Source organism: Hylobates moloch, unplaced genomic scaffold (assembly GCF_009828535.3).
Source record: "Hylobates moloch isolate HMO894 unplaced genomic scaffold, HMol_V3 SCAFFOLD_13, whole genome shotgun sequence".
In the NCBI taxonomy this organism is placed as follows: Eukaryota; Metazoa; Chordata; class Mammalia; order Primates; family Hylobatidae; genus Hylobates; species Hylobates moloch.
The window spans coordinates 10,285,016-10,310,289 of record NW_026652288.1 but is presented as its reverse complement, the minus strand read 5'-3'; the positions used below and the strand labels follow the sequence as shown (position 1 = coordinate 10,310,289).

The window sequence follows — 25,274 nt, the reverse complement described above, 5'->3', positions numbered from 1 at the left end:
TGACACACAGGGCCCAGCATCCTTGGTTCCCCTGCCATGCAGTGTCCCGTGATAGACACAGTCTGTAACCGGCTCTCCTCCTGTCACTCTGACAGGGCCCACTGGCCACTCCTGCTCTGGCCCCCACAGGCCACACGCTGAGGCTGCTTTCTCTCCCAGCTCCTGCTGTGGCCGTTCACTGGGCAGCCGCTCAGGCCAGGGCTGGCTTCCCCCTCTGGCAGAGAAGAATTGACGCTGAGCCGAGAACGCAGAGCCAGAATGCAGCAAAGGCAACGGCGTGGAGAGGCTGCTCGGCCAGGTGGGGCCAGGGCAGCCTTCCCAGGGCAGGGGCAGGGAAGTGAAGTTTTGAAAGAGGAAGGCACTCTGGCATGTGACAAGGTGTGCGACCCTGACAGAATTCCAGGCCAAGGGACAGGAGAGGGCCCAGGTGTGGAGGGCTGGGGGGCCTCACACCCTCGGGGCATGTTTGGTGGTTGGGTGCCCTGAAGCACCCACACATGCACCCCAGGGGCCCTGGGACCAAGCTGGGGTCTCACTTACTTGGTTGATCGAGGGACCACCATGTCTGAGAGAGATTCGTAGGTTTTTTGCCATTGTGAGTAGTTTGGTCTGCAAGAACACAGAATCGTTAACGTGATTTTTTGTAGAAAAGGCTCTTGGATGTCCTGAGTGCCTACGAAGCTGCATAACCCTTTTCCTGAGGGCCTGAAGGTGAGCAGGGATGGGGTCAGAGGGAGCCCTAACCTCCTCTGAGGGCCTGCTGTGCCCATGGGGAATCCCCTGCCTAGCCTCCACAGGGTACCCACAGAAGTCCCTTTGTGAAGAGCTATGGATACACTTGGGGCTCACTAATAACCATCTAATCTGGGCCCCGTGTGACCTTGGACAAGCTAACCGACCTCTCCAGCCTCAGGACAATGGGAATCACCAGACTTCCCAGGTCTTTGGTGAGGACGAAACAAAATAATGTCGACCACGCATTGGGTATTTAGCAAGCGCTCAATAAATGGCTGCTTCTATCGTGGCCACAACCACTATCACCCAACCACTGTCCCTGCTGACACAGCCACAAGCAGGGCCCCATGAAGGAATGACTGCTTCCCAAGAACTGGGGCTGGGCAGGGAGCGTCCTCGTCCACACCACCCAAGTCACCAACGGGCCCACCTTCCTCTCCACTGGGCAGGGCCAGTTTCCTTCGTGATCGCCCAGCACAGGCCAACACACTCACTCGCCCAGCACTCACTTGGGGACAATGACCAGAAGCGTAACGAGATATTCAGAATCCAGCACGAAGTCCTCTTTGCTCACAATATCACTCAGTGTCCGGGTGAAGAGGTTCCCCCTAAAAGGCAGGTGGAACAAAGGGTGTGAAAGATGTGAGCAGAAAGGGACACAGTGACCCCACACACACCCACACCCAGGCGCTGGGGCTGGGGGCAGTTCTCAAGGAAGGGTGGGCGCCAGGGATGCTGGAGCCTAAGAGAACCCAGCAATTCTCAGCAATGATTGCTCCCCGCCAACCCCAGGGCCAGGCTCTGTGCTGGGGCCAAGCTGCTGCCTCCTCCCCTCTAGGGACAGGAAGGCTGGCAGGGCCTCAGGTGCTATCACCCGTCACCCAAGGGGCTGCCGAATCTCACACCTCAGTGACCTGCGCTGCCCTGGTGCCAGCCACAGCTGCTACGGGAGGGGGGCCTCGGGTGCCAGGCAGCTAAAGTTACTCAAGTGTCAACACAACGGCCAGCTCTTGGAGCTGCATGAGTCATCCTCGATAGAGCTCCGTGTCACTTTACAGAACTCCCAGCCAAGCAGCCAGGGGACACTCACCTGAAATAGCTTTCTACATGCCCAGTGGACCTAGTCTGAGTGGAGGGTATGGTATTATTGGCACATGGATCAAGGCTGTCAGATCAGAAAATGGGCCAAGATCTAACTACCCAGGCTGTATGCGGCGTCAGCACAGGGGCCGTGACGTCAGCACACAGTGCTTCCCTGGGAAATCGGTCTCAGCGTTGAGCCATGACCAAAGCTTTAAAGGCAGTGGGAAACACCCTCCTCAGGGCGCCTGCGTGGCTTCTTTGCTGTCCCCTGCCTGAACATCACTGAGCAGCTGCGTGGCCATGGATAAAGCCCTTAGGTTCCTTCTCCCTGGGCACCACGTGCATGAGCCTCCCTGTCCTAGCACTGAACACATTACCCTTACACTATCCCACCTGTCTCCCTGGCTCACCTCTGAATCCCCAACACGAAGCCAACTTTCCACACGTTTGTTGAATGAATAACTGTGAGCTCTGCAAGTGCAAAAATTGTACTCTGCTTTATATCTTTAGGGTCTAGCATCAGGCCTGAGGGCACAGTGCATACTTGGTTTGTGTACAAAGAAGAAAAGAGAGCGCAGAGGAGTGAGTTAGAAACGTTCATCCCTCTTCATACGCCACCCTCCTATACTTGCTGTATGTGCTCAGTAAATCCATTAAAGTCACTGCGAATCAATGAATGACCAATGGATGAAGGAACCTCACCAGTTGAGTGAAGAGGCTGGACCAGATGTTTGCTCAAGTCCCAACCAATCCTGAAGAAATCCATCACAGGGTGATGCCGTGCAAGTGGATGGCCCCGTGGCCTGCGGGCTCCAAGCCAGGACGGACGGATGACCCATCCCCACTTAGGGCTCTCTGCCCCGGCACCCAGCCTCTGTCCCATCCTCCATAGCTCATGCCCACTGACTTTTGACATAAAGCCAGGCATCCAACAGCAAGGGCTTCCAGTTGAAGTGGGCTTTTTTTTTTTTTTTTTTTTTTTTTTGAGACGGAGTTTCGCTCTTGTTGCCCAGGCTGGAGTGCAGTGGCTTGATCTCGGCTCACTGCAACCTCCTCCTCCCGGGTTCAAGCGATTCTCCTGCCTCAGCCTCCCGAGTAGCTGGGATTACAGGCATGCACCACTACACCCGGCTAATTTTGTATTTTTAGTAGAGACGAGGTTCCTCCCTGTTGGTCAGGCTGTTCTCAAACTCCTGGCCTCAGGTGATCCACCTGCCTCAGCCTCCCAAAGTGCTGGGATTACAGGCATGAGCCATCATGCCCAGCCTAAAATCCATCTATGGTTTTTAATTTTCCTTCCACTGATGTACCATTTGCTTTCTTCACAAGAAGACAGCTGGCCCAGTGACCCTCAGAAGTGGATTGCTGAAGTGGGGGTACCTCCCAGGTAACATTCTCTTTGCTTACAGTAGTGGGCCAATCAGGGGGAGGGTAGCTGGCTCGGGGCTCCCTGCACCACTTCCCTTCTCTGGAGTTAGGGGCCCAGTGTAGGTATCATATTGAAAACTCTACAATTGACCAGGGTTCTCGGAGAACCGCCAACAGCATCAGATCCAGAGTCTGGGGGGACTGGGCTGTTCCATGCCAACCCCACCCCACCCTGCTCAGGGGCAGCCTCTCCAGCAGGGGCTCACCTGGCTTTTTTTTTTTTTTTTTTTTTTTTTTTTCAGGCAGAGTCTTACTCTATGCCCAGGCTGGAGTGCAGTGGCGATCTCAGCTCACTGCAACCTCTGTCTCCCAGGTTCAAGTGATCCTTGTGCCTCAGCCTCCCAAGTAGCTGGAATTACACGCACCCGCCAACACGCCCAGCTAATTTTTGTATTTTTAGTAGAGACGGGGTTTCACCACGTTGGCCAGGCTGGTCTCAAACTCTTGGCCTCATGTGATCTGCCTGCCTCAGCCTCCCAAAGTGCTGGGATTACAGGCGTGAGCCACCATGCCTGGCCACCTGGCTTCTCTTACACACCTCCAACAACAGGACACTCACTACCTTACAAGACAGTCCCTGCCACCGTGTTGCTGAGCTTACACTTTTCTGTGGCATCTCCACCATCTGCGGAGCCTGCTCCCTCTCCCACACGGCAGTTCTTCAGGTGGGTGGAGAAGGCACCTGAGTCCCTGAGGCTGCTCTGCTCTGGGCCACAGAGCCCACCATCCTGCTGCACTTTCAAAGGGCCGTGAGCTGACGTCCTGGCCTCCCATCACCCCTGGGGGCCCTCTGTGCAGTCTCCACAGGGGAGGACTGGGGTGGCACCCAGGCGCCCTAAAGAAGCTGGGAGACGGAAGCATGCATGGCTGCATCCTCTTCCCTGGGCACATGCACGGGGTGTGATCACCCTCACCTGGCCCTTTCTTCCTCCCCCAGCACATGGCTCTTGGAGAGGTGAGAGTGCCTCCACCTGTCTGTCTGTCTCACTCTCATGCACATGCACAGACTCCCAGGTGGCCCAGTGACAGGACAGGCAAATGCTAAGCCCCCGCCAGGACCCGCCCTCGCCAGATGTGGAGGCTGGCAAATACGCACATGGATTTCTTTTCCAGGTTCTCCAGGTTTGTCTTCAGAGTGTTGTAGGCGGCTGTTCGGGACTTCAGGTCCATCTCGATCTGCGCCAGTTGCTGTTTGGGAAAGCAAAAGCTCCAGGTGACCTTGAGCATTGAAGGAGTTGGCTGAACTTTTTGAAATGGCCACAACAGCTCATGGTGCGTTCAAGAAAAATAACTGCCCTGCCCATTTGCTGGGATGGCTTCTGTTTACCAGCATTTGGCCCTTCCAGGGAGCCCTCGTGTGGCACCCAGGCGCCAAGCCATGATGGCTTTTCTAGGATGACTCGATGAGCCCAACCTCTCCTGATTTCAAGCTCATCCTGAACGGTCGGGACATCCCACGCCCACACCTACCCTCTCAGGCTCTGCTGGAAGGCAGCTCAGGCTGACCCCCAATCTTTGCTTCCAGGAGTACCCGACATGGCCTGGCCCTCTCAAATGCCCACGTCTCCTGGCTCGGCTGTGCCGATCTCCCTCGCATGGGTTGGCAGGGGCAGGGAGGTGCAGTGGACAGAAACAGGACAGGCCCGGGCTCAAGCTGCACCCTCCTGCTTTCTGGCCGACTGGCTCAGGTTCCCCATTTGTTCCACAGCGGGGATAATGCCAGTGCTGAGAGCTGACTGTGCCAGGCTCCTTCCCATTCCCTCCTCGCAGCCCCACGCAGTGACACCCCACCAGCTTGGGCAGCCGGCCACGGCAGGAGCATTTACACCACGGCCATCCACAAATGCCACAGACCAGCACACGGCTGCTGACGGGAGAATCTTGAGAGTCAATAGATGAAGAAAATGGGTGCTCCATAGAATGCCAACAGCTTTAGTCTAAATATATACATTTTTATATATGGAAGAATCCATTGCCAACTTTTAAACATTGGTTACCTTTTGGGACAATAAAGGGAATGGGGGTGATTATCACAGCTCGGATGATTTTATTATTTTAAAGATAAAATTATAAAATGATTTTAAAGATAAAATAATTAAATAAAATGATAAAAATGATTAAATTAAATGATTATATTAAAATGGTAGGCTGGGCAAGGTAGCTCATGCCTGTAATCCCAGCACTTTGGGAGGCCGAGGCGGGCGGATCACCTGAGGTCAGGAGTTTGAGACCAGCCTGGCCAACATGGTAAAATCCTGTCTCTAATAAAAATACAAAGATTGGCTGGGCATGGTGGTGCACGCCTGTAATCCCAGCTACTCAGGAGGCTGAGGAAGGAGAAGTGCTTGAACCCAGGAGGCAGTGAGCTGAGATCGCGCTACTGTACTCCAGCTTGGGTGACAGAGTGAGACCCTGTCTCAAAAAATATATATAATAAAATGGCCAGGCACATACCTGAAATCCTAGCACTTTGGGAGGCCGAGATGTGCGGATTGCCTGAGCTCAGGAGTTTGGGACCAGCCTGGCCAACATGGTGAAACCCTGTCTCTACTCAAAATACAAAAAAGTTAGCCAGGCATGGTGGCATGTGCCTACAATCCCAGCTACTTGGGAGGGTGAGACAGGAGAATTGCTTGAACCAGGGAGGTGAAGGCTGCAGTGACCCAAGATCACAGTGAGACTCTGTCTCAAAAATAATAATAATAAAATGATAAAAAATGATAGTTAAAAAAAGATTTAAAGATAAAGTGATGATTTTAAAGATAAAAACTAAACGTTTTTCTGCACTATACAACTACATACTATACTGTACTATGCAGCTATGTTATACAACTATACAACTATATTAAAATCTTCTGCACGATAGAAGTATACTGTGCAACTGTACAGTATACTGCATTATGGAACCATACCTATATGATTACTATTTTGCACTATACAGCTCTATTACTACACCGTACTGTCCTATACAACTATACTATACTATTCTGCACTATACCATTATAGTGCAGTATCATAACCAGGAAACTGACATGGGTACAATCCACAGATCTTGCTTTTTAAAATAAGATTTATATATTTTTTGAAAAAAAAAAAGCAAAAAAAAAATACTGCTTGTCTTTATTTTTCTGATTTCACCATAAGCCAATGAAAAATTGCTGAGAGGTATTTGGGAGCCAGTAAAGCAGTGGTAGGAATTAGGGCTTTTGAACCAGTAAGGCCCACATTTAAATGCCAGTTCTGACTTTTACTGGCTGTGTGACCTGACATAAGCTCCTTGACCTCTCTGAGCAAAGTAGCCCAGAATTATTGTGAGATAATAGGAGTCTCCTTTGACTAAATGTCTCGAGTTGATAGATTGAGACCTCTCGTTGGCAGAACGAGGCTGAGGCGGGGGGTGTCACACTGTGTTCCTGGTGTAGGAAGGACTGAGGGAGCCAACACCCCGGAGCCTCTGGCCCTGCTGCTGCCAGGAGCAGCTTCCCTGCGGTTGGGCCAGTCCAGTGCTTCCTTGGGAAGTGGTGCCATGCACATAGCACAATCTGCGGGCTCTGGCCCCCAAGACCTGCATCCCCATCCCGGCATAATACTCCAACCGCTGGGGGCCCTGGATCGCTCGCTCAACCCCTCAGCTTCCTCTTCTGCACTCACAGGAAAGCGATGTCCACCCCATGGCACGAGGTGGATAGTAAGAGAGCCCAGCACAGTCTTGGGCACATCTGGAATGCCACCAAACCAGCGCCCTCCTTCCTTCCTAAGGCACTCTTGGGGTGCTCTGGACTGGGTAAGCCAGGTCTCCCGACAGCCCCTCTGCTCCCTCCATGTGCTCCAGGGGACCTTCCCCGCTGAGTCTGGCATCCCTGGGACTGAGAGAATCCCAAACTGGCACATGGCAAGGCAGGGAAGGGCCAGCCCCACCAGCCACCATGTGCTTCCAGTTCCTTGGTGGACATGCACAGCGCCCTCTGAAAGGCACACCTGGCACAGGTGCTCTGGGCAGCCCCTCCTTGAAGGGCCTTCCAGAATCACTGCCTGATCGTCCCAGCAGGGGCCTGGGCCTCTCTGATGTAAGCAGCACCCAAGGTGCCCCACCCAGATTCCCAAGCTTTCTGGCCCCACCCTACTTTCCAGGAGACCTGCAGGAGCTGCCAGAGGACAGGTCAGAGGCCCAGCTCCACTCTGACCCTTGGCCACAGTCACAGTAGAGAACCGGGCGCCTTTGTTCCCGGCCCAAGCCGAGACTCTCCCACAGCCATGGGGGCCAGCAGGAGAGGGGACACATTAGGGGCTCAGTGTTTTGTGGCAGAAGGGAGGGCCAGGCCATCAGAAACCATCAGCCTCAGTCTCGCAGTCCTTGTCATCCTCACCTTCAGTGATGACACAGAGAAGTCACCCAGCTCCAGGTGCCCATAGCATCCCCTGGGACTCGAGTCACAGGGTGTTCATTTTACCAAGTGGAGTGGAGGCCATTGCTGAACAGGACAGAGGACTGTCGGGACACTTACTGCCTCTCCATTGTCACAAGTGGAGAGCAATGAGCTGGTGCAGTGTCTGAAGAGGTTAGGGCTCCCAAGCCAAACTCTCCACTTAAACCAAATAGCTTTGCAGCTGAACAATCCCTTGGGGGCTAGAGGTGTCAGGTTCCTAGGAGTAGATGATGGGGGAGCTGCCTTCACCATCAGTAACTTTTTTTTTTGGTGGGGGGACGGAACCTCATTCTGTTGCCCAAGCTGGAGAGCAGTGGCGTGATCTCGGCTCACTGCAACCTCCACCTCCCGGATTCAAGAGGTTCTCCTGCCTCAGCCTCCCGAGTAGCTGGGCCTACAGGTGCGCACCACCACGCCAGGCTAATTTTTATATTTTTTAGTAGAGACAGGGTTTCACTATTTTGGACAGACTGGTCTCGAACTCCTGACCTCGTGATCCACCCACCTTGGCCTCCCAAAGTGCTGGGATTACAGGCGTGAGCCACCGTGCCCGGCCACCATCAGTAACTTTTGAAAAAAGAAGTGGAGCAGCAAGTGAATGGGTGCTGGGCCCTCGAGGGGAGGCCAGGGGACTGACTCTTTCCCTGTCCAGGGCTGCCCTGAAACCCCAAAGTTGCCCAGTGCATGGAAGGAGGCCACACCTCAGAAACCCAGAGGCCCAGACAGGACAGGCTGAGGCTGTTGACAGGGGGGCCCTACCCAGTCTCAGACCCCAGACTCTTGCCTGCCTGACCCACCAGTCAGCTGTTCCCCAGAGCAGTCCCTTTTCTCACCTTGGCTATTGTGTCCACCACACTCACAAGCGGCTGCTTGGCAGGATATTTGGCCATGTCCCATTCAAAGTGGGTCACAAAGGATGTTAAGTCAACTGGAAGAATACAAACACATTTCAACACATGAGCCTGCGCTCTGCAGCCACGATTAAGACTTCAGAATCCCAAGCCAAGCATCAACGTGGACACGAAGGCAGCAATCACAGGCAACGCCGGTGGGCAGGCACAGGGCTCTGGGAAAGCAAACGTTCCCTGTGGGAGCAGGGAGCTGTGAGCTCAAGCACTAGACAGTTTCCACCTTCACTGTCCATTACAAAGAAGGCATTTTACACATTAGCAAAATACTGGTCTGTGTGACTGTGGTTTATATTAAACGGCAGGGAGGTGCGTTTTTCAGTATATGCTATTTATAGAAAAGTCCCTGGTGAACAGATCACACCAGTGTTTTCAAGCATTTCCTTTTTTTCTTTTCTTTCCCCCAAACCCACTGCCTTCAAGATGTCTCTGGCTCATTCTAACGAGGTGTGGGGTGGAGAGAGCCCCAGAATTGAAGTCAGAAAGAAGCAACACTGAATAAACCTCAGCTGACCCAACCCCTAGGCTAGGAAGGAATCCATTTCCCTACCTGAGACACAGCGGAGTGGCACCTGCCTGCTCTCTTCAGATTAGTTCTCCACACACTTACAGAGAGCTACCTGGGCCAGCCCCACGACCCGACCTCTTTTAATATGCCGGGTCTATGGGAGAGCCGGAAATTCCCTAGAAGCTGCAGCGCCACGGTGGCCCCTGGAATTCCTGCACCGCTTAGAGGGCCCTTCCTATGGCCGATGTCCCAGACCAGGCTCCCTGTGCACCTGCACTTCCCGGTCTATCCTGGTGCATGAAAGGGGACTGTCACGCTCACTCCACACCCATCACACTGCTGGGGACACACACTAGACACCACCCCCTGCCCAAGGTCCACAGGAAGACCCCTAGGCAGACACACCGCAGAGAGCTGGGGGCCCAGTGATAACCGCCTAGAATGCTAAGGGAGGCCAAAGAGCTGGCGCCGGCTCCTCCTAGGGAGGATTGTGTCCCTTCGCTGGGACACAGACATGGTATTCACGTGGAGGCTAAGGGGAAGAGAAGGTGGCCGTGTGGCCGGTGATGGAGGGCGCTGGGTGTCAGGCAAGGAGGGCTGGCAGCGCTATGTGCTCGGGGCACTGTGAGTCAGGGAAGAGGGAGTGTGGATGGACGCTGACAAGAAAGGGGTAGGATCGGTCACCAAGGGTCATGTCTGCACTTCACCATGTGCCAAAAACAACACTAGAGCCTGCCCACTCAGCCCCTAGCATGGGAATTGGACTGAGATTCCTCCAGCCCCAACAGCGGCACCCAGTGGGGTCACCAAACAAGACTCCAGCTGACCAAGGGGAGCAGGCTGGGGACACTCACGCACTCTGGGGGAGTCCTCTGAGGCTGGTGTGGAGGAGGCTTCAGGGGAGAAGCCAGCAGGAACGTGGGAGGGAGAGGGTGGTGCCAAGAGGAGTGGGAGGGGCCCTGGGAGGGGAGAGGAGGACAGGGGAGGCCCGACTGGATAGGGTGCAAGGCAATGACGCAGGCCTGGCCACACCAGCTTTCCTGCTTGGTGGCTGGGTGGAGGGAGGGAAGTGCACTAAGCCGGGCAGCCATGGAGGTGGGAGGGATGGGGATGGAGGAGAGGAGGCAAGTTCTGCCTGGGACAAGCTTGAGTTTGACATGTGGGTGGACAGGTCCCCAAGAAGCCCTGAATGAAATGGGACTCGGAGGAGGAAACCGGGCCGGGGAAGAAATGCCAGCACATGAGACATAGGAAAGGCCTGAAAATAACAGGACGACGATGGTGACAATGACCATTAAAGCAGCTGGCACTTACTGCTGCTGACCTTGGGCCAAGACACATGAATTATTCCATTTAATTTATGCTTCAACCCTATTAAAACCCTATGATGATCTCCATTTCACAGATGAGGAAACGCTGGCACAGAGCAAGCTGTGGAAGCTCCAGGATAAAGTGAGACAAGGCATGACGCACCTAACGCCCTGCTTGGCCCATGGCAAGGCCACGGCTCCCTTCCCTGCCACATCCACTAAGTGGACACAGCCTTGTTGCAGGTGGAACCTGCCTGGGAACCATACTCAGACACCTTCTAGACCACCGGGACTTGGATGAAGTCCTTGGGAGAATTTGTTTTACAGACTTAGGATGCTGGTGTTGGAATTAACATGGCGAGTCCTGGCCTGTTGACAAGAGTACCTCTGAGGCACTAAGGGTGGGGCCCTGATCCAATAGGATTCGAGGCCATATAAGAAGGGACAGCAGAGAGTTGGATCCGTGCTCTCCCTGTCCTCATGCAGGCACCAAGGAAAGGCCATGGGACGACACAGCAAGAAGGTGGCCATCTACAAGCCAGGCAGAGAGCCCTCAAGAGAAACCAGGTTGTCTGATCTTAGTCTGTGGTTTAAGCTGCCCAGTCAGTGGTATTTTGTGACAGCAGTCCAGGCTGACTCAGACATTGGTATTAGTTTGGTTATTAATACAGGCTTTGGTATTGCCACACACAGTGGGAATGACCTTGTAGCAAGGGTGCAGGCCTGGGGAGGAAGTAAGAGCAGGGAGTAGTCAGAGGGTAACCAGGAGGATGGGGGAGACTCCTCCTGTGGCAGGAATGGCAGCGAAACTCACCTCCAGGACCCCACTGCACAGGCACAGGCAAGCTCACCTCCCACCATGGGCCCAGAGCCATCTCACAAGCCGGGAACCAGCCTCAAGGCACCAAGCGGCAGCCCAGGATGGGAGACGGCAGGGCGGTGTGTGCTGTCCCATCCATCTCTTCACTCCACCTCCTACCCCGTCCCCTCTGACACTCCAGGCAAGTCCCCACAACTCCCTACTCTCCTCTCACAGCTACCTCTGTCCTTCAACATGTAGGACAGGCAAAGACCAACTCCTGCCAGGGGGGCCCAACTGTCCCTGCCCCTGCTGTCCTGAACTCCACTCCTTGTGCTGTCTCAGGCTCCTCGAGGACAGAGACTGTGACTCACTGGTCTCTGTGTTCCCAGAGCCTGTTGCAGTGCCCTGCACAGAGCAAGTGCTCCATAAACATGCTCAAACGTTGACAGACTCCTCCTGGCAACCATGACTGTGGTATCGGCTCGCACTGTCTACGTGGCTTGGAAGAGATACATTTCAGATCAAGCTCTTGTCTCTGGCCATTTGCACCAAGTCCAAGGCCTTCATGGCATTCAGACCAAAGGGCTGAGGTCTCCCTTTCCATCTGAAGCACCCCTGCCCAATAACTCCTCCAACACTGAACCCGCTTCCTGCAGCTTGGTCTTTGTTTCCATCATGGCGCATGTGGCACTATGAGTCTGTCCCCAGCAAGGCTGTGGCTTCCAGAAGGCAAAGACTGTGCATCACCTCCGCATGTCAAGGATGTGCTTGGTTACTGACAGATGCTCAGGGATGTCTGAGATTATGTCTCCCTGCAGGGGCCTCCAGAAGCCTCTGGGTGCGTGACTGTGACTTCTTCCTCATCTCTCACATGTCCCGAACACCAGCTCCAGCCATGTACACTGAGCCTTGCCCCGGGTCAGGTATCCAAGCCCTTTCCTGTCCGTGCACCTTGCCTTTGGAAAGAATGTTGTCTGAGGATGGCCCTCTGCCATCCCTCTGGCCTTCTATTTTTTTTTTTAAATGGATCTCGTTCTGTCGCCCAGGCTGGAGTGCAGTGGCACCATCTTGGCTCACTGCAACCTCTGGCCTCCAAGGTTCAAGCAATTCCCCTGCCTTGGTCTCCCAAGTAGCTGGGATTACAGGCACATGCCATCACACCTGGCCATTTTTTGTATTTTTAGTAGAGGCAAGGTTTCACCATGTTGGCCAGGCTGGTCTCGAACTCCTGACCTCAGGTGATCTGCCCGCCTCGGCCTCCCAAAGTGCTGGATTACAGGCATGAGCCACCGTGACCAGCCAGATCTTGCTTTTTAAAATAAGATTTATATTTTTTTTTCAAAAAGCAAAACAAAACAAAAAAAAATACTGCTTGTCTTTATTTTTCTGATTTCACCACAAGCCAATGAAAAATTGCTGAGAGGTATTTGGGAGCCAGTAAAACAGTGGTAGGAACTAGGGCTTTCAAACCAGTAAGGCCCACATTTAAATGCCAGTTCCAACTTTTACTGGCTGTGTGACCTGATATAAGCTCCTTGACCTCTCTGAGCAAAGTGATATTGTGAGATAATAGAGGAGTCTCCTTTGACTAAATGTCTCTAGTTGACAGATTGAGACCTCTTGTTGTCAGAATGTGGCTGAGACACCCAAAGTGCTGGGATTACAGGCGTGAGCCACCGTGCCCAGCCCCTCCGACCTTCTGTACTCACAGCACCACAGCTTGCCCGCTGCTGCTTGGAACACACAGGCCTTGCCTCCCCTGCCTGGGCTGCAGTCACTAAAGCCTGGGCCTCAGAGGGGGCAATGCAGACCTGGGCTGAGGGCCCATGAGGTCAGACCATGACCCAGGCAGGCTCACCCCTCATCAAAATATGCTGTGCACAGGCTGGCAACTCTTGAGCAATGATAGTCTTGTCCGAGAACCAAAATGAGGCCTGCCCGGCCGGCAGCAGCATGAGGGACTGTGACCAACCAGACTGCAGCCCATCGCCCAGCAAGCCAGACAAGCCTCGAGGGTTTCTGTCTTCCGTGGGCATTCCAGGGCCCAGGCCGGGTAAGGTGTGTTTGCCAGCCCTGGCTGCAATCAAAGCTGTCTGTGTCCTTCCCGCTCCCAGCTCTGCTAGAGGCAAGGAACAAGCAGAAACAACCGGTCCTGATGAAGCCAAGAGCCTGTGAAGCCATTCAGTCCATTTACAGGTGAGAAAAGGAAAATCCAGAAGTGACTTTTGGACCAGGTCTGACCGGCTGCGGGCAGTGGTGCCCTAAATGCCCCTGGAAGAGACAGGATACAAATGCAACAATGCGCGCCTCTGGTTCATCCCGTCAATCACTAGCTCATGGGTGCCCTGCAGAAGAGAAAGATGTCCTCATTCAGGGAATATTGGGAAAGCCCAAGTCAAACTAAGTTTAAAGGCCTCTCGGCCGGTGCGATGGCTCACGTTTATAATCTCAGCACTTTGGGAGGCTGAGGCGGGCGGATCACAAGATCAAGAGATCAAGACCATCCTGGCCAACAGGGTGAAACCCTGTCTCTACTAAAAATACAAAAATTAGCTAGGTATGGTGGCACACACCTGTAGTCCCAGCTACTTGGGAGGCTGAGGCAAGAGAATTGCTTGAACCCAGGAGGCAGAGGTTGCAGTGAGCTGAGATCGCACCACTGCACTCCAGCCTGGCGACAGAGCAAGACTCTGTCTCAAAAAGAAAAAGAAAAAAAAGGTCTCTCTGGCCTGGTTTATAGCACATGCTGTGTTTTGTTTTGTTTTGTTTTGTTTTGTTTTAAGAGACAAGGTCTTGCTATGTTGTCCAGGCTGGAGTGTGGTGGCTATTCACAGGCACAACCACAGGGCATTACAGCCTCAAACTCCCGGCCCCAGGCAACCCTCCCACCTCAGCCTCCCTACAGCCTCCAGGCTTCAGAATGTGCTTTACCAGCTCTAGTCTTGGGAAGTTGAGACCCGACTCACAGGCTGCACAGAGGTCATAAAGCCTGTTCAACAAACGAAGCTGAATTTTCTTCTCCTGAGAAGAGAGGCCACTGCTGGTACCATCGGGATCGGGGATGGATACTGCATAATAATAACATCTAACTTAAGGTTACATTAATTTTGCATAAAATATAAGCACTTTGATCACTATTTTAATATAAGCTAAAGTTCCTCTGTTGTTTATGGAGAAAAGTAGTTCTCTACCTGAAGTCAGCCTTGCAGTCCTGGGCCCGAGGAGTGACCTTCTGGGAAATCAGACCTGCTTGGTCAACTTGACAAGGTAATTTTTTCTTAGCATCAGCAAAAAATCTCAGTGTGACAAACAGACTGCATTTGGGAAGGCATTTGATAACTGCCAATCTCTAAAGATTTTTATTCAACCTAAAATGATTTGCTATTTTTAATTCCACCAGTTTGAGTGGGTTGGAGAAAATCCAAAGCAAACGGCTCCCTCTAACACTCACACAAGCAAAGACCTGTTTGGGCACCGGGACTGCCCCGGAGGCTCCTTGTATGTCTGAACCCCATCAAGGCCACACAAAGTGAAGCCTGGAGTTGAAGGTTCCAGTGTCCATAAAACAGACAGGCTCAAGAGCAGGCAGTCGGGACATCGCATCAGGATCAAAGCAAGAAGCAGACCACATGCAGAAAGAGACAGGAGTTCACCTTGAATTCCACAAGGTCAAAACGTTCCCAGCTTCCAGGCGGCATGCAGTGCTGCTCAGGAGACGTAGGGATGACAGGACAAAGAGGGGAGGGGACGAGATGGTGGTTATCTGTGTCATATGGATATTGTGACCAAGTTACAAGGCTGTTACTTGAGAAATCGTGGTAACTTGATCACTGTACCAATACAACCAGACCGAGATTCCACCTTCCTGGGACATGCGGGCATCACGCCGAGCACAGACACAGCAAACAATTCATAACCTACTCTTTAAACATTTCATTTTTTCTTTCAAGCCTGCAATGTAATAAGGTGGAGTTATTAAGCCACATAGACACACAAAGCCAAGATCACAGGTGGGGTAGGAACATTTCAATTTGTCAATTTAAACAGCCAAATAAAGTCTCCTCTGGCCGGGCGCAGTGGCTCACGCCTATAATCCTAGCACTTTGGGAGGCCGAGGCTGGCGGATCACCTGAGGTCAGGAGTTCAAGACCAGCCCGGCCAACGTGGAGAAACCCAGTCTGTACTAAAAATACAAAAATTAGCCATGTGTGGTGGCAGGTGCCTGTAGTCCCAGCTACTCCGGAGGGCGAGGCAGGAGACTTGCTTGAACCCGGTAGGCAGAGGTTGCAGTGAGCCGAGATTGCGCCACTGCACTCCAGCCTGGGTAACAGAGTGAGACTGGCTGGAGTGCAATGGTGCGATCTCGGCTCACTGCAACCTCTGCCTCCCAGGTTCAAGCAATTCTTCTGCCTCAGCCTCCCGAGAAGCTGGGATTACAGGCACCAGCCACCACACCCAGCTAATTTTTGTATTTTTAGTAGAGTCGGGGTTTCACCATGTTGGCCAGGCTGGTCTCGAACTCCTGACTTCATGATCCATCCGCCTCAGCCTCCCAAAGTGCTGGGATTACAGGTGTGAGCCACTGCGCCCGGCAATATATCTAAATATTTCTAAACATGGAAAAGGTACAGTAAAAATACAGTATTATCTATTGTTGTTGTTCTTTGTTTGTTTGTTTTGAGACAGAGTCTCACTCCGTCACCCAGGCTGGAATGCAATGGTGCGATCTCGGCTCACAGCAACCTCTGCCTCTCGGGTTCAAGCAGTTCTCCTCCCCAGTCTCCCAAGTAGCTGGGATTACAGGTGTGCACCACTACGCCCAGCTAATTTTTTCTGTATTTTTAGTAGAGATGGGGTTTCACCATGTTGGCTGGGCTGGTTTTGAACTCCTGACCTCAGGTGATCTGCCCGCCTCGGCCTCCCAAAGTGATGGGATTACAGGCGTGAGCCACCACACTGGCCCAGTATTATCTCTACTCTCATTTTCAATATATATGCATAGAATCATGTAAGTTTATCTCTGGAGATAATTAAACATTTAATTCTAAAGTTTCCAAAGTCTCAAAGGTTTTGCCTTGCACACTTTAAATGCACTGAAATAGTATGCACACAGTTAATGGGCCAAAACATCATTGGAATCTAAAGGTTCGTCCTATCAGCACGAAGGAGGCAGACATTCCCAACGTGACTACACTGCAGGGAGCCTTCAGGGCGCAGCCTCTATTCTTTTTACTGGATGGCAATTAAAGGCTGGCTGGAGGCCTTCCTCAGCACAGGAAGGCATTTTTCATACCTGATTTGGGCAAAGGGATAAATCGGTGAGGGTGAGGTGAGGAGGCAGAATTGCCCAGGTGGGGAGAGTGGTGGCTCTGGAGAGGGTGGAGGGGCAAACAGTAGGAGCCGGGCTTTATCTGCAGCACTCTGAGGAGTTCACCAGCTGGTTAGAGTAGAGGTGGAACTGCAGAGCTGTGAACTTATGAAGGGGAACAACTTCCAAACCTAGCAGTGCTGATGAGCTAAAAGCAGTGCACCAGCCAGGAACAGTGGCTCACACCTGGAATCCCAGCACCTTGGGAGGCCAAGGCAGGAGGATCACTTGAGCCCAGGAGTTTAAGACCAGGCTGGGCAACATTGCGAGACCCCATCTCTACAAAAAATAAAAAATATTAGCCAGGCGTGGCCAGGCACGGTAGCTCACGCCTGTCATCCCAGCACTTTGGGAGACCGGGGTGGGCGGATCACCTGAGGTCGGGAGTTCGAGACCAGCCTGACCAACATGGAGAAACCCCGTCTCTACTAAAAATACAAAACTAGCCAGACATGGTGGCATATGCCTGTAATCCCAGTTACTCGGGAGGCTGAGGAGGGAGAATCGCTTGAATGCGGGAGAATCGCTTGAACCTGGGAGGCAGAGGTTGTGGTGAGCTGAGATTGTGCCATTGCACTCCAGCCTGGGCAACAAGAGCAAAACTCCGTCTCAAAAAAAAAAAAAAATAATATATATATATATATTAGCCATGTGTGTTGGTGAGTGAGAGGCTGAGGTGGGAGGACCCCTTGAGCCTGAGAGGTTGAGGTGGGAGGACCCCTTGAGCCTGAGAGGTTGAGGCTGCAGTGAGCTATGATCACACCACTGCACTCCAGCCTGGGCAAGACCACGTCTCAGAAAATAATCATAATAGGCCGGGCGCGGTGGCTCACGCCTGTAATCCCAGCACTTTGGGAGGCCGAGGCGGGCAGATCACGAGGTCAGGAGATTGAGACCATCCTGGCTAACATGGTGAAACCCCATCTCTACTAAAAATACACACAAAAAAATTAGCCGGGCATGGTGGCAGGCGCCTGTAGTCCCAGCTACTCGGGAGGCTGAGGCCAGAGAACGGCGTGAACCCGGAAGGCGGAGCTTGCAGTGAGCCGAGATGGCGCCACTGCACTCCATCCTGGGTGACGAGCAAGACTCCGTCTCAAAAAAAAAAAAAAAAAAAAGAAAAGAAAATAATCATAATAAAAATTGGCCAGGCATGGTAGCTCACGCCTGTAATCACAGTACTTCGGGAGGCTGAGGTGGGCAGATCACTTGAGGCTGGGAGCTTGAGGCCAGCCTGGCCAACATGGTGAAACTCCATCTCTACTAAAAATACAAAAATTAGCCAGGTGTGGCGGTGGGTGCCTGTAGTCCCAGCTACTCAGGAGGCTGAGACAGGCGGAGGTTGCAGTGAGCCAACATTGCACCACACTCCAGCCTGGGCAACAGAGGGAGACTGTCTCAAAATAATAATAATATAAATAAATAAAAGTGAGTGCAGAGCCTCTGCCCAATGTGTCAATCCAGAGTGTCCACTGAGGCCTGGGCCACCTTGGTGATTGCTGTGTGGCCACAGCGAGGGCAACTCTGGTCTAGATGGAGTGGGGAGACTGTGCTCCACATCAGAGGGCCGCCCTACCTACCTCCGTTTGCCAGGAGGTGCTCCTGGACTTTCCCCTTTGAGTCCTCCATGACTTCCACCACGCTCTGAGCCATTCTCCTTATGAGGCTTTGGAGAGAAAAGAAAAAGAGCCGGTTAGAGTAGGAAGCTGTCCTCAAAATACTGTCACATGCTGCTGGCAGGAAAAGTAGCTGGTGACACCCTTTGGGGGAATAATTTGGCAAGATGTATGAAGAGGGTTAAAATGCCAGTAGCGGCCGGGCACAGTGGGTCACACCTGTAATCCCATCCCAGCACTTTGGGAGGCCGAGGCAGGCAGATCACTAGGTCAACAGATCGAGACCATCCTGGCCAACATGGTGAAACCCCGTCTCTACTAAAAATACAAAAATTAGCCAGGCATGATGGTGGGTGCCTGTAGTCCCAGCTACTTGGGAGGTCGAGGCAGGAGAATCGCTTGAACCCGGGAGGTGGAGGTTGCAGTGAACCGAGATCGCACCACTGCACTCCAGCCTGGGTGACAGTGTGAGACCCCGTCTCAAAAAAAAAAAAAAAAAAAATGCTAATAGCCTTTGAACCAGTAATTCCACTTCTGGGAAGCTATCTTAAGGAAATGGGACAAACAGAAAAAGCTTTCTGAATAAAACAATGTTCTTCGCAGCAGGCTGCTGACAGTAAAGAATTGGAGACAGCTGGAAGGTCCGACAATAAGGAATTGTTTAAGTAAATGATGGTATATCCAGCCGAGGGATTATTAGGGAGCCGTTGAATATAAAGCTTCAAAGAATTCCTAATACTGTGGAACAAGGCGTGTATTATAATGTTGGAAAAATACCAAGATACAAACTCCTACAGGCAGTATGCGCACTGGCTATGACGACGTGAAAGTGTTTTTCCTACTTTACATATTTTCCAATTATAATCAGATATTGCTTTGATAATTAGAACATTAAAACTTTTTGTCTCTGAAAAACACACTGAAGGCTTTAGAAAGTATAGCATTTGAAGGCAAAAGGGCTCAAATTGGCCACAACTCTGCCAATTACCAAATGTAGGACTTTGGCCAATTTTCAATTTTTCTTTTCTTTTTTTTTTTTTTTTGAGACAGAGTCTTGCTCTGTCACCCAAGCTGGAGTGTAGTGGTGCAATTTCGACTCACTGCAACCTCCGCCTCTCGGGTTCAAGTGATTCTCCTTCCTCAGCCTCCCAAGTAGCTGGGATTACAGGGGCCCACCAGCACACCCAGCTAATTTTTGTATTTTTAGTAGAGACGGGGTTTTGCCATGTTGGCCAGGCTAGTCTCGAACTCCTGACCTCAAGTGATCCACCTGCCTTGGCCTTCCAAAGTGCTGGGATTACAGGTGTGAGTCATCGCACCCTGTCGATTTTGGCTGAATTGATGTAATTACTTTGAGCCTCGGTTCTATTACCTATAAAATGTGGATGATACTCATTCTACAGGATTATTATGAATATTGACATAACCAATCATCTCGTAGCAAGGAGTCTGCTCCAGAAGCCTGAGCCATTAGAACCCCAGTTGGAAAACAAGTCAAACTAGGATCAAAGTCTGAAAGTTATGATGATCCAAATCGTTGCCTCAGGCTCTGTCTCCACATTCTCCCCGCCCTCAGGAGGGAGGTGGTGTTTGCAGGAAGAGTGGACTCAAGTCACTGAATCCTACATGGAGTACAAGGTCTTCCACTGCTGCAGACGCCGGCCACCCCGGCCACTCGGACCGGAGCCCAGAGGCCTAGGGCCCAACACAGAAAACAGAGGCAGGGACACAGGACGCCCTGATAAAAGCAAAGGAGGGAGGGAGAGGTAGCACCTTGCTTTTCTGACTCCCAGAGTCATGTGTTTATGGTGAAAAATGGAAAAATACAAGTATAAAGTAGTTAACAAAAATTGAACAACCATACTCCCCCACCCAAGAGGGAACACATTTCATATTCTGGCATATTTCCAAAGGCTTAACACTTGCATGGTTTATGTAAGTTTTTTTTTTTTTTTCTTTTGAGGCAGGATGTCACTCTGTCACCCAGGTAGGATGGGAATACAGTGGTATGATCACGGCTCATTGCAGCCTTGACCTCCCAGACTCAAGTGATCCTCCACCTCATTTTTAAATATTTTTGTAAAGACAAGGTCTTACTATATTGCCCAAGCTGGTCTTGAACTCTGGGGCTAAAGTGATCCTCAGGCCTCAGCCTCCCAAAGTACTGAGATTACAGGCATGAGTCACTGCGCCCAGCCAGACAGAGTTAAGGTCTTCTTTTGATATCACCTATTATTTAGTGGAGTCGACCAAGCATCAAACATTCTATAATCATTGCCTCATTTAATCCTCGCAAAAATTCCCAAAAGTTGGGTATCATCTCATTTTACAGATGGAGAAACTGAGGCCCAGAGAAGTAATGTGCCCCATCCCTTCCAACCATCCAGTCGTTATGTGGACTCCAAAAGTGAGGCTCTCGGCCACCAGGCCTCACTGCTATCTTTACCATCACTGTGGCCCATCCTGGGATTAAATCTCCACCAGTATGATGGCATTTCTTAGAACAGTAGTTAATAGCCTCTTACTAATTATAACCTCGGGTAAGTTACCTAACTAATCTCAGTCTCGTCTGTAAAATGTTTTCACATTTTTACAGTTTTCAGCTGTAAAATGGGGATGACACTCCTTATCTCACAGGATTCTTCATGGAGTTTGGTGCCTGATACCATTGTAAGGTATCAGAGTCTGCAGGAGACACGTTGAGATATGCTCTAGGCAACCTGGGTGGACTGTTTTGGGTTCTCTGCCCCATGACTCCTGGGTAGATCTGGCAGGAGATCAGAGGGAGGGAGAGTCTGGCTCCCTCCCAGTTCCAGTGACCTCAATCCTCTCGTCCCTGCCAGCCTAGGGGTTGTGACAATGTCTCTCCACCAGCCTGGGTTCCTGCATGGTTCCTGTGATTCTCCTATAGCCCACACATAACTCTGTCTCCCTATAAGGAGCCCCTCCTCAAATTATCCCTGGCATAATTTGCAAGTGCATCTTCTGTCATCTGTTAGGACCCTGACTCCATAAATTCATTGGTTCATTTGTTTAGCAAATTTCATACATCAAACAACTACTATGCGCCAAGCACTGTTCTAAAATGTCATGGACAAAACAAAGTCCCCGCTCTTTCGGAGCTCCTATTTTAATGCTGCCAACTGTTCCTCTTTTATCCTTACAGCGACCTGTGGGAGTTTTTGTCTTCTATCACCACATCCCCTATAATATTTTGAGTAGTTATTTGTTTACATAAATCCAGCACCTACCACAGCGCCTGACTCACAGCAGCTGCTCAGCAATGTCTGCTGAATGAATCAATGAATTCTGGCACCCCTACTTGTCTCTGTCCTAACAGACCTAAAAAGAGAACTCACTCATCATTTTGCTGATGACTCTTTAGTGCTCCTTGTCCTAGCCTCTGTGAAATTTTCGTTTGTTTTGTTTTGTTTGCTTTTTGTTTTTGAGACAGGGTCTTACCCTGTCGCCCAGGCTGGAGTGCAGTGGTGCTATCTCAGCTCACTGCAACCTCCACCTTCCAGGTTCAAGTGATCCTTCTGCCTCAGCCTCCTCAGTAGCTGGACTACAGGCACCCGTCACCATGCCCCACTAATTTTTGTATTTTTGGTAGAGACGGGATTTCACCATGTTGCCCAGTCTGGTCTCAAACCCCTGAGCTCAAGCAATCCACCTGCCTCGGCCTCCCAAAGTGCTGAGATTACAGGCATGAGCCATCACACGTGCCCTTCTGTGAAGTCTTTAACTACATAGAAGTGTGGCCCTTAGGCATATACAAGACACCAGAAACGTCTCAGAATAACATGGTCTGATGAAGTTCTACTGCTAGAAAAAGCCCTGGTTCCGCATAACACAAACAGCCCTGACTTACCTGTGATCACTAATGATGGTCATCAGTGAATTGCAGTATTACTGAATCGGAAAATTTTTCTCATTGAAAGGGAACTAAGAGTCTAGATACTGTGTTAAATGTACTTTTTTCCCTCTACAGTTTGTTGTGAACACCTTTTCATGGGAGAAGACTGGTTCCTCATTCCTTTCACTTACTGTACTGTATTTCATTTCATAGCTGTGTCATAACAAATTCTCTACTATTGGACATTTGAGTTGTTGCCACTTTGATATGGTATCACAATAATACACACATTTTGCTCACTTGTGCAGGAATATATAAAAAATAAGTTGCCTGGATGAGAAAGCTGAACTTTGTTAAAAAATAAATATATTTCTAAAAAGAAAAATGCATTTAAAAAGAAAAAAAGTTGCTAAGAAAGCAACTTCTGGAATTAACAATATGAACATTTACAATTTTAACAAGCAAGACTAAACTACCCTACACACGTACAAAGTCAGTGTACACTCACACCCCAGCGTATGAGACTGCCTGCTTCCCTAAACCCTTGCCAACATAGGTATTATGAATCTTTTTAATCTCTGCCAATCTGATATCTGAAAAATTATATCTCACTGTTGCTTTGATTTGCAATTCTTTGATCATCAGTGAGGCTGGACATCTTTTCTCATGTTTGACTCTATAAAAGGCTATTTTCTTCTTCTGTGGATAGCATGTTCATATATTTTGCCAGTTTTTTACTGGCTAGTTCATTTAAAACAAAATTTTTTCTGGTAGGGCCGGGGTCTTGCCATGTTGCCCAGGCTGGTCTTGAACTCCTGGCCTCAAGTGATTCTCCCGCCTCGGCTTCCCAAAGTGCTAAGATTACAGGCATGAGCCATCACACCCAGCCTCTTTTTAAAAATTTTATTTGTTGATATATATAATTTTTTAGGTGTTTTGAAGACTCCATTCTTTTTTTTTTTTTTTTTTTTTTTTTGAGACGGAGTTTCACTCTTGTTGTCCAGGCTGGAGTACAATGGTGTGATCTCGGCTCACTGCAACCTCCATCTCCCGGGTTCAAATGATTCTCCTGCCTCAGCTTCCCTGGTGGCTGGGATTACAGGTGTCTGCCACCACGCTCAGCTAATTTTTGTATTTTTAGTAGAGACAGGGTGTCACCATGTTGGCCAGGCTGGTCTCGAACTCCTGACCTCAGGCAATCCACACACCTCGGCCTCCCAAAGTGCTGGGATTACAGGCGTGAGCCACCATGTCCAGCCAGAAGACTCCATTCTTGAGAAAAAGTTTTGAGCTAAGTGACATTCCCATTTTAGAGATGAAAAAAATTAAGACTTAGAGAGCTAAAGGTCACCCTACACAGTAAGCTAGTGTCAAAGCAGAAATTGATCATAAATCTACACTACTCCAAGGCCCATGGAAATTAGCTCTCCCATGTTTGTCTAAAGTAAACTCTGGCAGCTTTATGTAAAATGCCAGGAAAAAAATTTATATTAACCCATAAAAGATGGACAAACCATATTTTTAATTAAAAAAGCACTGTAAACAATATATAAAGAACTCGATTGGGATGTTGGTTACACTGATGGATGGATGATACTTATTTGTCAAAACTCTCTAGCCTGTTCACTTAAGATGTGTACATTTCACTGTATGTATCTTTTACCTTGTTTAAAAAAAAAAAGTTTAAGCAGATACTGCCTTAGTCAAGTGACCAAAGTTAACATCATACACATGGAAAAGACCAATGCTGTGTGCCTCCTGCAATGCATTGAAGAAAACAACAATTCTGCAGTGTTTTGCCAAAACTGCGTAACCTCAGTCTAGCCATGAGGAAGCAGCACGAGTTCAAATTAAGGAGCATTTTACAAAATAACTGACCTAAACACTTAAAAAACTCAGAGCCATCAAGGTCAAAAAGGCTGGGTGCAGTGGCTCACGCCTGTAATCCCAGCACTTTGGGAGGCCAAGGCAAGTGGATCACGAGGTCAGGAGTTCGAGACCACCCAGGCCAACATGGCTAAACCCCGTCTCTATTAAAAATACAAAAATTAGCCGGGCATGGTGGTGTATGCCTGTAATCCCAGCTACTCTAAACCCTAAACTCTTCCAGGTTTAGGCTGGAAAGCTTTGAGGCTGAGGCAGGAAAATTGTTTGAGCCTGGGAGGCAGAGGTTGCGGTGAGCCGAGATCGCGCCACTGCACTCCAGCCTGGGTAACAGAGCAAGATACCGTCTAAAAAAAAAAAAAAAAAGAAAGTCAAAAAGTCTGTATAAGTGTTCCAGCTTAAATAAGGCTAAAGAGACATGACAATTTATTACAGAAGTCAGGAAGCCATCTCAGTTTTTATTATTATCTGAGAAAATATGACATTTTATTTTGGTAGAAAGTGTGCTTTTTTTTTTTTTTTTAAAGAGATGGTGTCTTGCTGTGTGGTCCAGACTGGTCTCAAACTCCTGGCCTCAAGTGATTCTCCCACCTCAGCCTTCTGAGTGGCTGAGACTACAGAAATGTGCCACTGTCCCCAGCTTAGAAAGCACACTATTAAGACAAGCAGTGATATCCAAGTGAAATCTGCAGACCAAGTACCAGTATTGCATTCCTGATTTTGATCATCATACTAAGGTTATATAAGAGGACGTCCTTGTTTTTAGGAAATACGCCCTAAAGTTTTTAGAGGTAAAGGAACATCATGTCTGCAACTTACTGTTGAAGAGTTCAGAGTTCAGAAAGAGAGATGGAAAAGACAGAAGCAGAGACAGAAACAGAAAGCAGATGTGGTAAAAGTATATGAAAAGTATGAGAATTCTTTTCTTTTCATTTTTTTCTTTTTTTTGGGGGGGGGGGGACTGAGTTTCACTCTTGTTGCCCAAGTTTGAGTGCAATGGCGTGATCTCAGCTCATCGCAACCTCCACCTCTCGGGTTCAAGCAATTATCCTGCCTCAGCCTCCCGAGTAGCTGGGATTACAGGCATGCACCACCACGACTGGCTAATTTTGTATTTTTAGTAGAGGCGGGGTTTCTCCATGTTGGTCAGGCTGGTCTGGAACTCCCAATCTCAGGTGATCTGCCTGCCCTGGCCTCCCAAAGCACTGGGATTGCAGGCGCGAGCCACCGCACCTGGCTGAGAATTCTTTTCATTGTCTTTCATATTTTCTGGAAATTTGAAGTTGGGTCCAAATAAAGCATTTAAGCATGTAAAGCACATAACCCCACTTAAAAAATTATGTCAGCAT

General features: G+C 50.1%; 1 protein-coding gene across 2 annotated transcripts in view; it reads right to left on the bottom strand.

Annotated features, from left to right (window-relative positions):
- The window catches only part of ATP6V1C2 (ATPase H+ transporting V1 subunit C2), a 57,505-nt gene that overhangs the window by 10,285 nt on the left and 21,946 nt on the right, over nt 1-25,274 (bottom strand). For both annotated transcript variants that reach the window (XM_032172209.2, XM_032172208.2), the window contains exons 4-8: nt 18,150-18,235; nt 8,507-8,601; nt 4,343-4,434; nt 1,245-1,343; nt 541-609 (exon numbers count right to left, since the gene is read on the bottom strand). In XM_032172209.2, the coding sequence (XP_032028100.1) occupies nt 541-609; nt 1,245-1,343; nt 4,343-4,434; nt 8,507-8,601; nt 18,150-18,235 (441 nt within the window). The remainder of the gene's footprint in view (nt 1-540; nt 610-1,244; nt 1,344-4,342; nt 4,435-8,506; nt 8,602-18,149; nt 18,236-25,274) is intronic.